At 39.3% G+C, this 22,127-nt stretch overlaps 1 protein-coding gene across 4 annotated transcripts in view; it reads right to left on the reverse strand.

Moving 5' to 3' along the window:
- Positions 1-1,586: 1,586 nt before the first annotated feature.
- Positions 1,587-22,127, reverse strand: part of RCAN3 (RCAN family member 3) — a 28,770-nt gene continuing 8,229 nt past the window's right edge. For all 4 annotated transcript variants that reach the window (XM_082832444.1, XM_082832442.1, XM_082832445.1 and 1 more), the window contains 3 exons: positions 6,012-6,185; positions 4,737-4,908; positions 1,587-3,744 (listed from right to left, as the gene is read on the reverse strand). In XM_082832444.1, the coding sequence (XP_082688570.1) occupies positions 3,560-3,744; positions 4,737-4,908; positions 6,012-6,185 (531 nt within the window). In that variant the 3' untranslated portion in view covers positions 1,587-3,559. The remainder of the gene's footprint in view (positions 3,745-4,736; positions 4,909-6,011; positions 6,186-22,127) is intronic.

Here is a 22,127-nt window from a genome sequence, read left to right on the forward strand (position 1 = left end):
GGATTCACTGCCTCTGAGTGTCTTTAAGAGGCTAAGGTGAGAAAAACTAGAGGAAAGCCCTAGCCTGGGAGTTGGGACTGCCAATTCTAGAACCAGGGCTGCCTTCTGTGGGCTTCACGGCAAGTCACAGCTCCTGTTTTCTAATCTGAGCAACACGAAGAGTACATTATGATTTCCAAAGGCATCTTCAGCTCTGTAATTGAGATTCTGAGAAATCAAATCTTTTCACTTTACATCACAACTTTTTTTTTTTTTGCTCTGCTGTGTGGCATGCGGGATCTTAGTTCCCTGACCAGGGATTGAACCCAGGCCCCCTGCAGTGGAAGCACAGAGTCCTAACCACTGGACCACCAGGGAATTCCCTATATCACAACATTTTAAAAAGACAGAATTATTGTGAGTGGGAAACAAAAACAACCGTATTCTAGAATGAAAGTGCTAACCTGACTCTGTCTCCTGGCATCTCTTTGATTTGAACATCCCATAAACCACAATGTTTATCTAAACTTCTACGTTATAAACAACAAGGTCCTACTGCACAGCACAGGGAACTATATTCAATATCCTGTGATAAACCATAACGGAAAAGAATATAAAAAAGAATATGTATATATATGTATAACTGAATCGCTTTGCTGTATGGCAGAAATTAACAAAACACTGCAAATCAACTAAACTTCAATTAAAAAAAAAACCCTTTATGTTGAACTTAGAAGTTCCCAGGAGCTTTTATTTGGCTCTTAATTACTGATAGGTTTTAGTGTATAATATTTTGGCGAAGGAGAATGTGAAAAGACTAGTTGGCTTTCACCTGGTTTTCAGCTCTCCAAGGCAAGGGAACTAACTGCTCTTACCACTTCTGCTTCTTAGCACCTTAAACTAGTAGATGCTCACGGGGGTACACTTTTAAATAGATTAACTTCCGGTTTCATCCGGTGGGTAAATTGAAAGAACCTAGACCATAATAGCCCACGCATTACAGGTTCTGTCGACTATTTTTACTGTCGTACAATTTTCTTATCCTTCGCAAATGTTTTTCCTAACGAAAAACATCTTCTTCTTTCCTCATAACTGTCTACATAAATTGACTCCCAAGAAGAGGTTATCACTTCTAAAGAAAACATAGCTACCATATTATCAGTTAAATCTAAGCAATGACTCAATTTCAAAGAAGAAGAAGTAGATAAACTTATTAGAAGGTACTTAAAAAAAAAGAAAGATGCATGAGACTTCTCTCTCACAAGATGGATACATGAACTGGATACAAAATAGCCAAAGAAAGAGCTCATAATACCTGGGGAGATCCTGGTTGATTTCACAATATTTAAAAGTCAATGGGAGGGAATTCCCTGGCGATCCAGTGGTTAGGACTTGGTGCTTTCACTGCTGAGGGCTCGGGTTCCATCCCTGGTCAAGGCCCCATAAGCCGTGGGGCGTGGCCAAAAATTAAAAAAAAAAAAGTTAATGGGCATATAGTAGTTTTTCTTTTAGAGTTCATTTTGTGGAAATATTATACTAGAAAGAATGAAAATATTAACATTTTCCATTCAGAAAAGTTTAATATATATTAAATAATTATATTTTAAATAAAATTTAATTTTGGTTTAAGTTTTTCTTCAATTTATTCAACACTGGAAAAAAAGAAAGAAAAGAGAAAAAGAAATATTCAGGTAATTTGCATTGTTTGACTTTAAAAGACAGTTTTAAGTTAGGGATAGAATATTCTTTAATTGGAAGGTAGAGCATGAAAGCCAAGCCAGATAATAAAACATCATGACTTTTGACCACTTAGAAAATTATAGCAAATAAATATGATCTAAAAGGAAATTCAAAAATTCCCAAATGTTGAAAATACATACATTTCCTGACTTAGGGTCCGTCCTGCAATAAGTTAGTACACCCAGATAAGATTAAAAAGTGACAAAATGCTGAATTTAGAACTGCAAAGTAAATTTATTAAGTGGCTGCCAGTTAAACTGCCAATAATGAGTTTAATAAACTGCTTACAGAATCACAAGTTTCAACTGAATTTACACTGAGGCTTACCAGTGGTGGATATATACAAATAGAAGAGTTGATCATCTCAGAGTATTTGAGGGCAAGGAAAACTCTTTTTTTTTTTTGCAATAAAGTTTATGTCCTTAGAAATAAATTCTACCATAATGAGAACATCTAGACCACAGAAACACATTACCAAAAATGTATAGACAGCACAGGCTGAATTTCTGCATTTTTCTTTCTTTGTAGTGGCAGCCATATTGGTTTATTAGTCTAAACCCACACGTCCCTGCACAGACACACCAGGGAACCCCAGACACTTGCCATACAAAGAAAACCTCGGAGTGAGCAGAGAATCAGCAGAGCCACTTGACCTGAAGCAAAGCATTCTTAGTTTTGATGCTTCTCTGTAAAAGGGACCTCAAAGTCCAAACAGACCACAAAGAGTTAAGAAGATGTCTGCTTCTACCTTAGCAGGTTCAACGATACACTCTGAAACACAAGTAGGAAACACTTCTATTTTATGGGAAAATGCCAACTGGAAGCCAGGGTAAAAAAATTTCACCCAGAAGAAAGTCCAATTAACAAAACGATCTCCGTTTGCCCCATCTTTCCCTAATTCACAGAAAAAGAATGTGTGTGACTTTTCTTTCAAATCAAACTGAAAAATGTTTAAATGGACAATTTAAAAATGGAAAATCTTATCATGACCTTTTCTAATTCAAGAATAATGACACACAAATATGCGTAACAAAAACTCAACTGGTGGTTGAAGACAGTCGAGCTACAGGCCAGGACGTGGTCACAAATGGTAGAGTGCAGTGGCCGCCTGAGGTCACAGTCGTCAAGCTCACAAGGGATACGTCCTGCGTTCCAAAGCAACAGCTCTGTGTCCGGGAGGGATGGCACATCAGGAACTGGGGTCTGTGTATCACTTCCGGGATGAGAACAATGTGCACATAGATTTGGGTCCCTTGATTCTGCCAGTCAAAGGGAATTGGGTATTTCTTCCCCAAAGTTAAGGAAAAAACACTTGAGAAAAATGATTTTCTACGAATTATTCTCTATGTCAGGTTTCTTTCTGTGCAAAAAATTCCATGTATATTGAAGAGCAATTAACCATTTACCAACAGATTAGTTGGAAGCCAACAGACCATTACAAAAAAACCCCGCACTACATTATTAAAATTGTAAGACTGTTTTTAAGTTCTTAAAAATGGTACTGCACTCAGTGACTAGAGTTTTCATTTTGCGGTACCCCACGCTATACGGAAGCAGGGAAACCAACGCTGCTGGAGGGAGCCATTCTTCCAATTTGCTATTGTTAAAAATGGTCAAGAGTTGCCACATGTTGGGGGCTAATCCTTTAATTTAACGTGCTGCTCAGAGCAACAGTTAAAATTTTGAACAGGTAAACCCGGCTGCTACTCTGTACTCCCCTGTCCCCAAGGCAGGCGCTCTGTTCCCTCCTGTCCTCGCCTCAGCTGAGCAGCGGTCACGGGCAGGCATGTCCCCACCACCCCAGCCCAGGTGGCAGCAGCCTCGCCCCACAACCAAAGCCTCACAGCGTGCAGTCGAAGGCCCGGGGCTTGCTCAGTCCTGCAGTCAGAGGTTCAGGGCGCCTTGTCTGGGTGATTTTCTGTTTGGGATTTTTTGTTTCCGCTTCCTCTTCAGTTTCACTTTCACAGACATGAACCACCACGCTCGGTGTCGACTCGGTTCCCGCGTGCAGTTCGTATTTCTCTCCTGTGGAGGTAAACAGCAAAGGAAGGGTTCTGTCCCTCGGAACTTCTTGCTCTACTCATATTTTCATTGCTCATTATTGGTTTTTCAATCTTTAAATCCTATTTCAGAGAACTTCATCTTGTCTTGGCATTAGAGAACTGATGCTTTAAGGTTCTTAAAGAGTTTTGACATTTTAAGACATTAGCTAGTACGGAGTACTGAGGTCTTGGGGGTTAAAATGTAAGTGCTAATTATTGTTCTATGAATAACACAAGTACATCAGCTTCATTTCATAACGGTTTCTGGTTTTCCCTTGGTAGACACCTGTAAGGTTCCGGGCAGCATCGGCAATCTCGTTACTATAGGACCTCAGAGATCCAAGATACAGCTCTGATGTCTAAAAACAACAACTAGCCACTTCCCCTCAAAATGCCTTTTGTATCCCCTATAAAAGACATAACATTATTTTAGGTGGACAACTTGTATGAACAACAACGCCACAGATTTCTTATATTGTTTTAAAGGGATGAGAGAGAGAGAGAGAAATAAAAGAGAAGGAAAAGAAGAAATGAAAAATAAATACAGGAGAAGAGTCTGGAAGGGATGATATGGTATCACCACCAGTTCCCTGATACACTAGTCAACGTGACGTCTGTCTATTCTGATGGCAACTAATATTCACTAATGACCTGTTATATACTAGAATTTATAGCGGTAAAAACCCCAGTTAGATTAATTATTACATATATATCATGTAATCCTTATAACCACGTTGAAAGGTAGCTATTATGATCCCTATTTTGGATTTTAGAGGAGAAAACAGAGGCTCAGAAAATTGAAGCTAAGTAACTTGCTCAAGTTCACAAAGTTAGCAAATGCTAGAATTTGAACCCAGGTTTTATCCTCCATGCTGATCATGCTGTTACTACTTGGCTAGAACACAAATTGCTGAATACAGTCTTTAATACCAAAGTTTCTTGGGAAAAAAAACAGGAGAGACAGAAGTTTGTTACCTGGTCCCAATTTGGAAACAGCACAGAGTAAATCATAATTTATAACAGGCATCGCGTCTTCCCCCTGCTTCCACCCCACTGGAGGCGACGCAGGAGGGGAGATGAGGAACTGTTTGACCGGCTGGGGGGGCAGTAAATACGATTTGTCCTGTGTTTCGCTGGACATCTGTACCTGCAGGGAGGAAGATGTTCAAAATTTGACTGGACTATTTTTTTCACTTTCATCTTTACATTAATTGTAACATCTCTTGGGAGAACATCTCTTGGGAGAAAATTTTTAAAAATTAAAAATTTCTCTTTAACAGTACGTCTCCCAGTGGCTGGGTCAGGGTCTGTGCCTGTCTGGTTCACCACTGAACACTCAGTGCACAGCACAGAGCATTATGTGCTCAATAAAGATTAGTTGAATAGAAAAATAAATTGGTGGAGAGATGAATGAACAATGAATGGTACTAAGCACTGAATCCCAGTTTTAGAAGAGATTAGGTTATACCATCTCCATCAATTCCACCAAGAGAAGTCCAAACATGGGTTTCATTTGGAGTATGAGATGACAAACCCCTTAATTTTTTTTTTTTTATTTTGAAAGCTAAGACCAAGGGAAAAAATTCTGTGTTGAAAATAAAACAGTGCCCTTAACACATCATCTAATGCCTTTATTTCACTAACTCTTCCGAGAAGAAACTGGCTTCTCAGAGTCCTATCAATGTAGGATTAGAATAATAAGCATAGCCAATTCTTGGCAACCCACAGGATCCTTTTCAATTCCAAAGTCTAAAACAGTCTTTCTGTATGTGCCATGCCTCCTCCCTGCTCACCCCTTGGGCTGGGAGCCATTTTCAAAGGGGTGCCTCATATGAATCACAGCACACGGAAATGATTCCAGAGACTTCTTTCTCACTTCTTCCAAGGATATCCCAGCATGAGCGCCATTCTAGATGCACAGGAGAAAAGTTAATTCACTGGCCTTAAGGTGTTAGGGCTTAACCTTCTCAACCCCAGTTGAGAAAAGCTGCCAGAAAAATGAATTCCTTAAACTGAATAAAGAAGAGGTTGAAACTCTTTTCATGTTTAAGCAAAACAAAGTTAGGACGGCAAATGTGCTTAATAAATAAATGTATATATCTGTAAAATAAAGGAAAACATATTTTTCTCCTTGGGGATTGTTCATATGAAAGACCTCTGGCATAATAATAGAGAAAGTGGAGAACTGACAGTATTTCTGGATGGAGGAAAACAAGTTTAGAGAACACTGCCCTCTGCACCATGAAGTACCTGTGCGAAATACAGCTTCAGCTTCTTCCCATTGAAGTCTGTCTCGTGGAGTTCTATTCGAGCCCGTGCTGCTGCTTCAGGTTTGCTGAAATTTATTCGGACTCTTCTAAAGCTTTTAAACAGCTGAAACGTAACTTGGTCATCATAGATGGTGAAAAGCGCTTCAAATCTCTCCTACAAATTGAGGGGCAGCCAGGCAGAGAGAATGGGGGCGGGGGGAGAAACGACAAACCTTTACCAAGAGGAAATTTAAGTCATTAAACATAATTAATGGGATAGAACTCATTATAATTTGCCTTTTTCCCCAAGAAAGCATTTTTTTCTTGCAGGTATACAAGAACAGGTATCCTGTTAGTCATATGCTAAATTCTGCAGTTTGCACTTATTCTAAAAATAACCTTATTAAATATAGTGTAGATTCATATTATAAAATCATATGTAAAGTATTATAAAATAAACGTAAGGTATAAAAATCATAAAAACATTCCCAATCATAGAACAAAAACATTACTATCATTTTGAAGTCCACAGTGTGTCAGAGTTTCTACCCCCATCCTATTCCTTTCCTGCTCCAAAGTAACCCTTTTCTGGCATTTTGTGCTTATCTTTCCCTTGCTTTTCTTTATAGTTTTACAACATTTATATGGATCCCTAAATATTGCATCATTTTGCACATATTCCTCTGTAACTTGCTTTTTTTTTTTTTTTTTTTTTTTGTGGTATGTGGGCCTCTCACTGTTGTGGCCTCTCCCGTTGTGGAGCACAGGCTCCGGACGCACAGGCTCAGCAGTGATGGCTCACGGGCCTAGCCGCTCCACGGCATGTGGGATCTTCCCGGACCGGGGCACAAACCCGTGTCCCCTGCATCGGCAGGCAGACTTTCAACCGCTGCGTCACCAGGGAAGCCCTGTGACTTGCTTTTTGTTCCTAAGATTCTTCCTTGTTGCTGCGTGTAACTGTGAGCTATCCTTTTCATGACTGTATAGTATTCCATTGTAGAGCCATACCACAATTCCTCTAGTGCTGCTGGAATCTGAACTGCCTCCAGATTTTGCTACTACAGTGCTGCTATGAACATTCTTGGTACTATATGCATGAGTTTCTCTGAAGTGCAATCCCTGGGCCTTAGCACTGGCACATCTTTAACTTTAGTAGATGTTGCCAAATAGTTTTCCAAAGAGCTTGTATCAGTTTACTCTCTAAGAGTGAATGTGTGTTCTGGTTGCATCATATCTATGCCAACATTTTATAAAGACCTTTAAATTTTTATCAATGTGAAGTAGGGAATATGAAATGGGCTCTAATTTTGGTTATAATTCACGTTTCTCTGAATAATAAAGAGGTTGAACCTCGTTTCACGTTTATTGGCCATTTGGGGCTCCTCTTAATGTGAGGTATCTGTTCATATCTTTTGTCCATTTTTCTACTGGGTTGTCTTTTTTTATTGAGTCATGGGAGTTTTATAGAGATACTAATTCTTTGTCAATTATAGGTACCATAAATATTAAAATTTGAACATTACTAAATGTATCCACTTTTTCCTTTTGTGTTGTGTCTTGAGAAATCCTTCTGCACTCTGAGATCACAATGATGTTCTCCCGGATCGTCTTCTCTAAGTTTTATGGTTTTACCTTTCATGTTTAAGTCCTTACTTAACATAAAACAGATGTGTATGAGGTGCCCCCTCTCACCCCAGTAACCACCATCTCTTTTCCTATCACTCTAGATTAGATTATATCTTTTAGCATTTTGTATAAATGTACTTTTGGTCTGTGTGTGGGGAGGTCCAGGTTTTTTCCCTGAGCATAATCATTTTGAGATTCATATTACTGGGTTCTCTTTTGTGGTCCTTCTTAGTGTCAAGTAGAATTCCACTGTAAGGATGTTTACCCACGTACCTGCTGATGGACATTTGGGCTGTTTCTAGTTTTGAACTATTAGGTATTAGGCTGCTATGAACATTCATGTACACATTTTGGGTAGATATATGATTTTCTTTTGGGTAAATACCTAAGAGTAGAATGGCTGAATTGTATGACAAGTACATGGTCAACTTTTCAGAAACCGATTTTCAAAGTGATTGTACCATTTTACATTCACACCAACAGTGTATAAGAGTTCTAGCTGCTCCACATTCTCACCAGCGTTCGGTACGGTCAGTCTTCTTAACTTCAGTCATTGTACTGGGATACAGTATTATCTCACTGTAGTTTTAATTCACACTTCCCTAATGACTACTGATACTGAGTATCTTTTCCTAAGTTTCTTTGCCATCTCTATAATTTCTTGGGCCAAGTGTCTATTCAAATCTTTTCCCACTTTTAACTTGGGCTATCTTTCTTATTAAGTTGTAAGAGTTCTTTTATGTATTCTATATAGAAGCCCTTTGTCAAGTCTATGTCTTTCAAATATTGTCCTTGCTTTCCTTTTTCATTTTGAAAGAGTATCTTTTGAAAAGCAAGTTTTTTTTTTTGTTTTGTTTTTGGATGAAGTGTTGACTCCGTGTGTTGACTTAAAAAAAAACCTTTGTGCTTTTTCAGGAGATCAGCTCGGTGCTTTGTGACCAACTAGAGGGATGGGATAGGGAGGATGGGAGGGAGGGAGACGCAAGAGGGAAGAGATATGGGGATATATGTATATGTATAGCTGATTCACTTTGTTATGAAGCAGAAACTAACACACGATGGTAAAGCAATTATACTCCAATAAAGATGTTAAAAAAAAAGAACTGTATCAAGTATAAACGCACATAAGTATAAAAAATAAAGACAATAAATAACTTAAAAAAACCCACAAAAAACCTTTGTGCTTTTTGTGTCATATTTAGGAAATCTCAGCCATACCCAAGGTCACTAAGATTTTTTCCTATGCTTTCTTGTAGACGTTTTATAGCTTAGTTCTTACGTTGAGGTCTATGATCCACTTCAAGTTAATTTTTGTATGTGAGACAAGGGTCAAAGTTCATTTTTTATCCCATATGGCTATCCCTTTGTTCCAGCACCCATTGTTGAAATGATTATCCTTTCCCCTGTGCACTGAAAACTATAAGACATAGTTGAAAGAAATTAAAGACCCATGTAAGTGGAGAGATAGAATTCTTTCTCCTTGAAAATCACCTTTCTGACACTATTGGCTCTCTCCATGTATGTTTATTCACTTTTCATTAATTCCTGCTCTTTATTCTTTTGAGTTTTTTTCCTATCACCTTAAGATGGATGCTTACTCCATTAGTTTTTCAACTTTTCTCATTTTTAATATAAGCATTTTAAAAATATACATTTCTAAGTATTCTTTTAGCTGTCCCCACAAGTTTTAATATATATTATTTTCACTATCATTTGATTCTAAATACTTCAGTCTAATTTCCATTATGATTCTTCCTTGTCTCATGAATTGTTTAGATGTTTCTTAAATTTCAAATAAGTTTCAGGGAAGTTCAGGTTCAGCTTGAACTTCACATCCAGCCCCAGGCTTCTACTGGAGTAGAGAGAACTGCACGTGCCAGCCTGCAGATGGTCCGATGGCCCCCAGTCAGGGACAATGTCCTCCACATGGTGGTATCTTTCCTGTGACTTCAGTGACCGAGCACTGGCTTTGATGAACAAGTACAAAACCCACCTCTGCATTTGCAAGGGGGACATGAGTACACACCATCCATTCCTGAGGCTCTCTGCTCACTGGCCTTTAGCATGGGTAAAACACTCCTTTTTGCATCCAGTAACAGAGACTCTTCACTTCTTCAAACATGAGACCACAAAAGGAAGACCTAATGAGGAATTCACAGCCTGGACAGATCACTTCAGCAAGGTCTTATGGCTTCTACCAGCCACTTATCTTCTGAGCACAGAACTCTGGAGCTTGGCTGTCTGTGTTTAACTCCTGGCTCCATTACACATCTGTGTGACCTTGGGCGAGTTACTCACTTTTGCTGTGCCTACAGTTTCCTTATCCATTAACTGAGGATAGTAAAAGTACTCACTTCATTGGGTTATTGGTGATAGAAAGAGAGACCATTTAAAGGTCTTAGAACAATACATAGGGAGTATTATCACTATTATTAACAGAAATAGGTAGAGCTGTTGCAATAATCCATTTGCCATTCTGTGGTCACATAAATAGCTGTTCTACTGTGTGATGTGGATTCCCCAGGAAGGAGGTAAATACACAGCGATGACAGGGTGAACTAGATAGCAGGTACCACGGAGGTCGCCAGTGGAAAATTAAAACCTGCCCTTCCTGACAGTCCTTTAGTGTAATTCAGATGCATCGAGCTGATGGAGCAGTCACTTAGGAGACATGCCCTCCCAGGAGTCTCGGTTGCAGTGGGTGATACAGTGAACCACTAATTAACAGAATCAGTGTCCATCTTCCCAGGATTCTTCTGAACTTGACCTATGACCCTGACCCCTTGAAGCAGAGGACACTGCTTCTCTGTTATGACACTGAGGACTCTGCATTACTCTGCTATGAACTTTGACTTGAACTGAGGGAGAGGATAGCAGGGTTTTTTTATTGTAGCGATAAATTGAATTGTACATACTGAAAAAATACACTATTTCCAGGCCAGTGGCTTTTAATCTTCCTTATTAATTTTGTCTTTTTGTTTTGTTTTCTATTTCATAAAGTCAACTGTTTGGTGATGGCCTTGGAGTTGCTTACTATGTATGTATTCATGGCGCCAAGCTTGCACAGAATGAAAAGCCACTTAAAACAAATGGAAACGGCTGATATGAAGCTATCACAGTATGCATGAAAATGTGGAGGAGCAAGACACGATTCCTCTTCGTCAAGGTCAGTTACGTACAAAGACCAAGAAACATTTCATTCTCGGGCTTGTCCATGTGCTTAAGGATTGGCAGTAACTTGAGCTCTGTTCCATTTCTTTGGTTTCCATCTAGATCTTTGTGTGTACGTGTCTTGATAAATTCTTTCTCACTGTTCATCCACTCACTCATTCAATAAGGCCAGGTACTATCTTAGATACTGAGGCTAAAACAAGGAACAATATTGATTGTGTGATTTATTCCAGGGTAGACGTTCATTTCCTTTCCGGTGGTGTTTTCTTCATGGACATTAGAGAATGAAGGTGATTTTTCAAGTTAGGGACCCATCTTTCCAAAGACATGTAAACTTGAAAGAATGTCAGAAACAAGTCTGAGAAGGAAGTGTATTATTTGTTCCTTTAAAAAGAATAAGGCATCCTTCCTCTTCCTGAACATTCGCTTCAGAAGCCTTCAGGTGTAGCCAAGTAAGGTTGGGGTGTCCATGCTGATGGGGAGCCTGGAGCAGGTGTCAGATACAGGTGGGTTAAGGGGGGCAGACACCAGGGAGGGAGGCAGGCCCAGCATGGGGTGCGGGAGCCCAATAAGGATGAGGACAGTGTGCCCACATAGGGGTAGCCCAACACAGGGTGCTGAAGCTCAGTGGGGTGAGGTGGATGTCCATGCAGGAAGACTGCCCAGAGCAGGGCAAGAGGGAAGGTATCCAGCAAAGGGGCAGGCTGATGGCGTGAGAAGGCCGAGGAGGGGACCTGCTCAGGAAGGCAATCCAGCCTGGAGCTCGGAGCCCAAGTGGGTAGGGATATGTCTGTAGGAGGCCAGCACAGGACACTGAATCCCGAGCAGGGTAAGGAGGGCACCCACGGGAGTATCAGAACCCAGGTGGGGTGAAGGGGACTTTCCTGTGGTGGGTCTGGGTGCAGGGTGGGACCTGACACGGGGTGTTGGAACACAGGTGGGCGTCCACATGGGAAAGGGGGTGGGTGGTGATCTAATTTAAGGTGATACAGAAGAAGTGATTGAATAAGTAACTATAATAAGATAATGGAAGCTAGTTATCTCTCTGTCAGAGAAAGGAGTTACAGATTTGAAAAGGAAGAAAACTAGAAACAACTCTTTAGTGTTGGACTGGAGCTGGAAGTATACGTGTAAACACAGGTATGTATGCAAATATGTTCATTTGCACATAGTTCCCATCTCTGTGCCAGAGGCCTAGGAACAGTGAGACTCCGAGAGCACCCGGCACACACAGCTAACTCCTATCTCGGTTCCTAAATATGACTATTCTCCATTGAAAGGAATCAGGGCTCCTCAGAGGAATGGCTGATTCCAGCGCTGGGGCAGGGAGAGTACAAGATAATTCTGCAATAGTTTGTTATGCTAGAAAGTTTAAAGAGGTACCCAAAGAGTGATGGGCACATGTCAAAAAGACACAGAGACCACCTGGAAGGGGCAAGTGCTGGCCAAACCTGGGACGAAAGTGAGCATAAAATCGTGACAGTAACAGATTATAACCAATGAATGAAATAGGAAATCATGAATCTTGCTGATATGAGTAAATATGTTTAAAACTTGACGGGGATACAGGATATTTACTTTCATAGTAACTCCCACAAAGTACTTATTAATTACAAGGAAAAAAAGAATAACTCGACAGTGCAGAAACCTGGGAGACACTGTCTTAATCAACGGCTCAAAGTGAATTTCATCGGTAACAGGACAAATTAAAGATGGATGTGAGAAGAGGACAGCATCGCTTCTGGGATGTTCCTGCCAAAGGTGCACAACCTGACGGACCCTGAAGAAACAGTTTTCAGCCAAACCCAAACTGAGAGGTGGGCTACAAAACGACCAGCTGCAGTCTCCTAGAGTGTGAGCATCCTGAAAGGCAGGGAGGACTAGGAATTGTTTCAGACTGAAAGAGACTAAAGAGACCTGACAACTGAATGCACTGCGTGATAAGGGACTGGATTTTTGATGTTGTTGTTATAAAGGACATTACTGGAACCACCGCAAATTTGAGTAGGGTCGGAGAATTAGAACAATGTAATGTATCAGTGTTGATTTCCTGAATTTTGTTTTTTCTCTTAGAATGCCCTTGTTTGTAGCAAATACAAATTAAAAAATTGTGGGTGATGGCCACCATTGCTGGCAACTCACTCTTAAAATGGTTTGGGGAAAAAAGTCCTTTGTACACCCAAACCAGTAAAAGTATTTCAATACGCACTGCCAATACACTTTATTTATTTATCTACTTTTAAATTTATATACATACACACATACCCATACACACACATATTATGGACATGTTGTGCTATTCCAATATAATATGCCCTATAAAACTTATAAAAATAGAAATGTAAATCAGATAAGAAAATAAAACAAACAGAAAAGACATGGTTACTGAAATTAATTTAGGAGGGCTCAACATAAACGCTGGCGAGTGTTGGTACCCTGACCTTGTAGATAATCTTCCTAGTTTTTTATTCATCACATATTTAATGCACAGCAAGGCTCAAAAGCTGGGCTCTGTGACAGGCAGTATAGAGGTGACACACGTGCCTATTCCGAGCTCGCTCACTCCTGAATTATCCCACCCTCCCCCATGGGAGCACCCTGCTTTGGAGAGATTAGGAACACATACACATGGGTAACTAGATGTTTCTTAGAACCCAAGGACCTTAAATCCTACCTTGATTTGGGGACCGGCAGATCTTTTCCAACTGAAATTGAGATTACTGGGGGAAAAAAGCTTCAATGCAGTTATTTGTTTTGAGAAAGATTAAAAAAAAAAATTATAAGGCATTTCAACTATATACACACATGAGAGAAAAGTTATTTAAATTACGTTAGGGGACTTCCCTGGTGGTCCAGTGGGTAAGACTCTGTACTGCTAATGCAGGGGTCCCGGGTTTGATCCCTGGTCAGGGAACTAGATCCCTCATGCCGCAACTAAGAAGTCCACATGCCGCAACTAAGAAGCCTGCATGCTGCAACAAAGATCCCGTGTGCCGCAACTGAGACCCAGAGCAGCCTAAATAAATAAATATTTAAAAAACTATGTTAGGATAAATCTCAATTAAATTATAGGAAGTATTAAATATTATACTGGTTCTTTCTCATTATTCGGTGACTTCAAACGTCACTTCTTCAGACAGGCCTTCCCCAACCACTCTAGTTAAAAACTGTCACCCATCAAGTCACTCTCTACCCCTCCACTATTTTATTTTCTTCACAGCAATACTTGTTATTATCTGAACTTCTGATTCACTTGTTTGCATGTTAAATATATTTATCTCCTTAATGTTCCATCAGGGCTGGAGAGTCACTGCGTTCACCACTGTCTCCCCAGAACTTTAACTGTGGCTGGCACAATGCTCAATAAACACTTACTGAATACACAAACCAAGATCGCATGTGGAATCTGTAAACCAATTGTCTCTAAGAACATGACAGCTAACCTGACTATTCAGTGATCTCTTAATATGGCCGATAATTAGGATACCTAACTAAATGATCTAAGACCCTTTTTAACTCTTGTTTTTGAGACAAAGTATTTACAATGGAAGCTACAAATATAATTGAAGATAACTGAAGATAGCTTCTTCATTTCAAAATCTTATATTTGTAATTTCCTAAATGTTATATATACGATGCGGTGGTCTGAGGACCCAGCACTAGTCCATGAACTTCGCTACTGGTCCACAACAAGGTTTGGTATAGAAATTGAGGGAAAGGGTCTAGGAACATTTTAGCAAGTTTACACTGCTGTGACATTCTTATTGCATTTTACAAATCTGTGACAGTTTGGAGGAAAAACCTGGTCCTTCACTAAGCGATAAATTTGAGAAGCATTCATCTACAGTTTATGCAAAAGTGTGTTAAAAAGGAATAAAAATGTTAACTACCACACTGGCAAAAATTTTCAATTCTGAAAATATAAAGTATTGGTGATGCTATGGAACAATGGGAACTCTTCTGCATGGCTGGTAGGAATGCAAACAGGTACAACTTTAGAGACTATCTGACAGTTTCCACTAAGATGGTGAAAATGCGACACCTGACAAGCCAGCAACGTCATTCCTGTTTATATACCCTGAGGAGACCCCCCACCCTCACCCTCACATATACAGGACACATACAGAACATTTACAACATCACTGCTGCAATAACAACATCTCAAAAATAACCTAAATGTCCAACATTAGAATGGGTAAATAAAGAATGGTATATTTGTAAAACAGGACAGTATACAGCAAGCGACACTGAACACATATCTCAACATGGATTAATCTTACAAATATAGGGGACTTCTCTGGTGGCACAGTGGTTAAGAATCCTCCTGCCAATGCAGGGGACATGGGTTTGATCCCTGGTCTGGGAAGATCCTACATGCCGTGGAGCAACTAAGCCCGTGCACCACAACTACTGAGCCTGCGCTCTAGAGCTCGCGAGCCACAACTACTGAAGCCCACGCGCCTAGAGCCTGGGCTCCGCAACAAGAGAAGCCACCGCATTGAGAAGCCAGCGTACTGCAACGAAGAGTAGCCCCCGCTCACCACAGCTAGAGACAGCCCGTGCGTGGCAACGAAGACCCAATACAGCCAAAAATTAATTAATTAATTAATTTAAAAAACTACAAAACTTTGCAGGTCAAAAGAGAGAGGCATGGTATTTAAAAAAAAATCTTACAAATATAACATGGAGAAAAACCATATAATTACGCCATTTATAGAAAATTTTAAATTATGTAAAATTCTATGTATTCCATTAGTGTTATAGTCTTCAGCATACAGATCCTGCACATATTTTGCTGGATTTATCTTTAAGTATTTCATGGTGCTACTGCAGTGTTTTTTAAGTTTCAATTTCCAAATGTTTACTGCTAGTATAGAGACATGTAGTTGATATTGTATATTGACCCTGTATCCTACAACCTTCTTAAACTCACTTATTAGTTCTAAGAGTTTTTATGTAGATTCCTTTCTAGATAGACAATCATGTCAACTGCAAATAGAGCAAAATTTAAAAATAGTATACATACATACACACAGTATTAGGCTGAACCAGAAGAAACGCCAATACAGGTATCCACCACTTTTTGAAAGTTTGCTTTATGCTGCTTTGCTTTTACAAAAGACTTACATTAGTACCTGTTTTCACTAACTGAAAGAAATCCAAAGAGGATGTTTCCCTTTTACAAAAAAAAGGCGAAAATCACACTCAGCATCTGTTTTGCAGCAGCTGTTATAGAGGCAGTGCACACCACAAGCGGTGAGAGTGGCACCACCAAGCTCCGTCCCGGGGAACTATCCTTAGCATCTCAGCATCTCAAGCCACCTTAGCTTTGAACTGTGTCTGTGAGCATCTGTGCTCTACCTTGATTTATTCTGTGCATCCTTTGGTAAGATGTGTCCTAAGGAATTGCTTCTTCATTTTATACCGTTTCAGCTTACAAAAGGTTTTGTAGAAACACTCTACTTTTGGAGAAAGGGGGAAACCTGTATTTGACCATTTTGGCCTACAGATACACCAATTTCATACGGTTAAACTTAATAAAAAGTTAAAATTGCATGGGAAATGATAAACATGGAGTTCAGGACAACGCTTATCTCTGGGAGAAGACAAAAGTTGTTCAATTTATTAGTAAAATTTTATTTGCTAAATTGGGTGGGCACGTGGTTTTTCTTTATATTAGTCTTTATCCTTTCTGCACAAGCTAAAAATTGCCCCTTTTTTGAGAGACTGAGACAGTGCCTTTACACAGGAGGAATAACCAAACTTGGAAGTTATTCACCTGTGTCTTCCCTGGGCTCCTTGTGAAAGCAGAGGCCGAGGCAAGGGCACCCACAAGGAGCTTGTTTTGGGAAGTGACCTCATGTGACAAGGTGGGAACAGGGAAGAAGGGAAAGCCCGTCCTCCTTCTGTCCAGGTTGTGTTACCAAGCTGGTCACCTCTGTGAGCAACTGGGGCTTGATCCTGCTAGGAGCACTCTGAGGAACCAGAATCCAAGGAACTGGTGGCTGGAGAGTAGAGGAGAAGGGACGTATTCACTGGCTTCAGCCCCCCACTGGTCTAGGATTGCCCTGTGAGATGTTAATTAACTCCCTCACACTGCTACGTCTGCACCTGCATCAATACGGACGAGCATCTGTGCACAGTCAGCAGAGAAACACTGGGACAAAGAGTAAGATATCCACAGTGCCACGGAGGCCAGCTGCTGTGGGGTTACACCTGCACACAGGTGAGTACGCTCACAACAGCTGGAGTGAAAACGTGGGCCAAAAGCATGCAAAGTGGGGCAAAAGAGGTGCCCATACATATATACACATGTAGTACGCACACATATATACATATTATATATATATTATATATGTATAAAAGCACATTACAAAGAATGATAAAGTCAAGAAAAAGGGGGGGTTGCATTTTTTTTGTGGTAAAACGCACAAAACACAAAATTTACCATTTTAACCATTTTTAAGTGTACAATTCAGTGGCATTAAGTATATTCACGCTGCTGTACATAACCACTATCCATCTCCAGAACTTCTCATCATCCCAAATTGAAACTCTGTAGCCATTAAGCTGTCACTCCCAATTCCCCACTTCTCACAGCCCATGGCAACCACCATTCTACTTTCTGTCTCATATAAGTAGAATCATACGATATTTATCCTCTTGTGTCTGTCTGGCTTATTTCACTTAGCATAACGTCTTTCAAGGTTCATCCACAGCATCAGAATTTCATTCGTTTTTAAGTCTGGATAATAGTCCATTGTATGTATACACTGCATTTTGTTTATTTACAATAGGCAAATAGGCAAAAAGTGGAAACAACAATAGGCAAATAGGCAAACAACAATAGGCAAATAGGCAAAAAGTGGAAACAACTCAAATGTCTATCAACGGGTAACATTGATAGACATTTGAGTTGTTTCCACTTTTTGCCTATTGTGAATAATACTGCTGTGAACATTGGTGTACAAATATCTGTTGGAGTCCCTGCTTTCTTTTGTGTATATACCCAGAAGCAAAATCATTGGATCATATGGTAATTCTATGCTTAATTCTTTGAAGAGCTGCCATACCATTTTCCACAGCAGTCACACCATTTTATGTTCCCGCCAGCAATGCACAAAAGGTTCCAATTTCTCCATATCCTTGTCAATAATGGGTGTGAAGTATCTCATTGTGCATTTGATTTGTATTTCCCTAATTATTCATGATGTTGAGCATCTTTTCATGTACTTATTGGCCATTTATACACCTTTGGAGAAATGTCTATTCAAATCTTTTGCCCATTTTTCAATTAGTTGTATATACCCCATTTGGTTTTTGTTGTTGAATTTTAGGAGTTCTTTATATATTCTGGGGATTAATCCCTTATCAGATATACGATTTGAAAATATTCTCTGCACATGTTTTAAATTCTGATAAAGTCCAATTTACCTATTTTTTCTATTGTTGTCTGTGCTTTTGGTGTCCTATCTGAGAAATTAATACCAAATCCAATGTCAAGAAGCTTTCCCTCTATGTTTCCTTCTACGAGTTTACAGTTTTAGCTCTTACATTTAGGTCTTTGACCTATTTGGAATTAATTTTTGTATATGGTGTAAGGTAAGGGTCCAACCTCATTCTTTTGCATGTGGATATCCAGTTTTCCCAGCATTATTTGTTGAAAAGACTGTCCTTTCCCCGTTGAATGGTCTTGGTATCCTTGCCGAAAATCATTTGACCATATATGCAAGGATTCATTTCTGGACTCTCTGTTCTATTCAATTGGTTAATATGTCTATCTTTATACTAGTACCATACTGGTTTTTTTTAATTGAGATATAATTGACAAGTAAGCACCACACTGCTTTGATTACTACAGCTTTGTATTAAGTTTTAAAATCAGCAAGTGTGAGTCCTCCAACGTTGTTCTTTTTCAAAATTGTTTTGGTTATTTGGGGGTCTCTTGAGAGTCTATGAATTTTAGGAGTGAGTTTTTCTATTTCTGTAGGAAACATCTTTGGGATTTTGATAGGGATTGCACCAAATCCATAGACTGTTTTAGGCAGTACTGACATCTTAACAATATTAAGTATTCCAGTCCATGGATATGAATATCTTTCCATTTATTTGTGTTGTCTTTAATTTCCTTCAGCAATGTTTTGTAGTTTTCAGTGTACAACTGAAAAATGGGTTCTAAAGCAAGCTCAATTACTCTGTCACTCTGAAACTACTGTATGAGACTTGGCTAGGATTTCTTCCAGCTCTAAACTTCTATGATTCTCTAGTATTTAATCTAGCCTTGAAGTTAATTAAATTTTTACTAATTCTTGGCCAGAATGGCACTACAGATTCAATTGAACAAATATTTACTGAAACCATATTATGTTCCAGGCGCTGTTAAAAATACAGTTCACTTTAACATTCTTCCTTTGAATCCCCTTTTTCAATTCTCAAGTTTAAAACAAATCACTTTCCTCAAAAGATTCATTTCTCCTGGATTGAAGGTTGTATTAGAACACTCAACAATTGATTAGGTCTAAAAACCAGAGACTCAGGGTATTTCAGTTAACTTCCAGATATCATTTATTTTTCTTAAGTAATATTTTCTATTCTTTAAATGGAGGGTATAGAAACCAAATGCTCGACAGAAAGATTATATTATGAATATGATTATACAGACCACAGAAGAATTTGCGCCAGTGTATCTGAAATCACAATTTCAGATTAAATCTTCTACATACTACTTAACCTCACTCAGCTTATAAGTCTGTTTCTCTACCACAGCTCTGTATCACTAATCCTCCACAAATATCTTACATAATCCATTCATTCAACAAACATTTAACAGGTGTTGCCCCGTACTGGGAACTGTATTAGATGCTAAGTGTCACTGATCAAAAAGCAGGACCAGGAGAGCAAGTAGAGATGTCTTAATATACCCCAACCATCGTCATTAGAAAAATAAATCAAATGTCGTATGGTGAGTAGGTCAGTGGAAACAGTTTCATGTGCGAAGGGTAGTGCTTTGCGAAGAGACTAATCCAAAAGCCACATGCATTTCTTTATAAAGTCAGTCCTATCGGAATGCTGCTTCGCATCAACATTTACTGAGTCCCCTCAGATACTCAGACCTAAATCAGAAGGAGAATCACTCCAGTTTCTCCCATCATAAAAACCTAAATTGCATTTTGAAGACCTCTCATGTTCAAACCAGAAGGCTGCTCAATTTTTCCTTATTTTAAGAAAGGGAAAACTGGGGTTAAAAATGTCAAGTTAATAAAATCACACGGAACAAATTCCAATCTGTTACAGAAAAATTAGGTACTAAACCTGCAGTGCTCCAGATGGAGCCGCTGATTAGCTGAGCACATGTATAAAAACTAGCAACCGTGCTGCTGCAGAAACAGAAATGACGAGATAAGCCTTTTCCTCGGTTTATTTTTCTTACAGTTTCCTATATTCTTTACTTTTCCTCCCCAACCTCATGCAATTTTCAAGAAAAATTGATGAAAATGTAGAGCCCAATTCCAGCAGTCTAAAATGAAGATTCACCTTCACATGACAATGGCACCTGTGTTACTCAGTCTACCATTCAGAAGAGGGTAGAAGCGCATTCCAACAATTATAAAATTATCAAGACAAAAACCTTTTCAAACCTGGAGAAAAAACTAAAATTCTTTTGAAAATAAAACATTTAATTGCAATCAGAATTATTTTGTCCATAATCCATCAGAAGTGGTTTTTGTTTCGCTTTGTTTTTTGCACGTATGTGGATGACCTGCACAAACAGGTTATTCCAGAAGAAACTAAAGCAAAATAAGACACTGATAGTGAGAAGCAAACTATAAAGAAAACATTTGATTCTCCTTACACTTTATATCCAATTAATGATCCATATATAATTTTATTATATAAACATTTTATATTCTGCAGCTTCAGATATCATCATGAAGGTTTTTATATAAAATTTACTATGACTTGTAATGTGAACTGTATGTAACGGGAAGTCCACTGAACTGCTGCTAGAATTTCTGGTGATATGATTCCCAATATAAATTTAGGTTAGATACAACGTCAAATGGTTTTAAAATTGAAAACCAACCAGAATTCATCACTTCGGCAAGTTAAACAAACCCCTAGGCTATAGTAAAAAATGAAAAACTTGGGACAGATAAGATTGTGAGGTTTCTTGAAAAATTCTTACGAATTTTAAGATAAACTAGTAATACATGTGGTTTCTCACAACAGCAAACAACAAAGTCAATGTAATTATTTATTACATGAAAATTTAGAGCTCTTAAAACGTATGAGAAAACTAGGAAGAATGATTTCAAAATGTCTACACTGTGACTGAACTTGGGAAAGAAAATAGCATTTGTAAATGTAAACAAACCCAAACGGTAAAAACCTGGTGGCTGCCACCCTCTCCCTCTCCCCTTCCAGGTCTCCTGTACCTCTAGGCTGGTTTCCACAAGCGCACCCCAACGGGCCCTGCTTTTGGCTCTCCTGCCACTGCTCTGCCCTTTACAGGTTGTGGCTGACCTTCCCAATGTGTAATTCTGACTGCCACTCCTTTGCTCAGAGGCTACTGACCACAGAAGGGCAAGCTCCTTGAGTCTGCAGGATGCCTCACACTCACCTTTCCAGCCCAACTGCTCTTGACGTTGGCTACATCTTACCTCAGCGCCAGCCACACAGAACTGCTCACTACTCCCTGCAGTAAGCGGTCCACGCTCTCCTGATTCAGCTCTTTCGCTCATTCTGTTCCCTCTGGCTGGAGCTGCCTTTCCCTTCCCTGCTAAACTCCTACCCAACTCACAAAGCTCCTCTGCAATGCGTCTCCCCGTAAGCTCTTTTATTCCAGCTGGCTGTGATCCTACTCCTCTGTTACCTCAGTACTTTCAAGTGTCTCTAAAGGCACGAGTATTCTATCTTACATCAAATTACTGATCATCTCCACTGCAGGACTGTAAACTCTCTGTGGCAGAAGCTGTTTAAATTCCCTGAAGCAACTGGTACAGTGCCTTACACACTGGAGCACTCAAGTATCTACTGAGTCAAACTGTATCAAGTTCTGCTCCATGAGAGTCACTGGAAGGAAAATACTTAGAGGGCATAGATAGCAAATTAAAAGGATCGTGATAGGATTTTTAAACGAAGTCTTAGAACATGCAAAATTCATACCAGTGGCAGAAATATTTTACTTTTGTATGACTAAGACCCACAAGTTTTTGTGAGGTCACGACGGAACCAAAAGCGCACATACAATCTCTTTTTCCAGTTAAATAATGAATGAACTAAAGAAGAGTAACCTTTTAAAAAAATAAACTCAATCATT

This window comes from Leucopleurus acutus (assembly GCF_964270905.1).
Source record: "Leucopleurus acutus genome assembly, chromosome: 2".
Classification (NCBI taxonomy): Eukaryota; Metazoa; Chordata; class Mammalia; order Artiodactyla; family Delphinidae; genus Leucopleurus; species Leucopleurus acutus.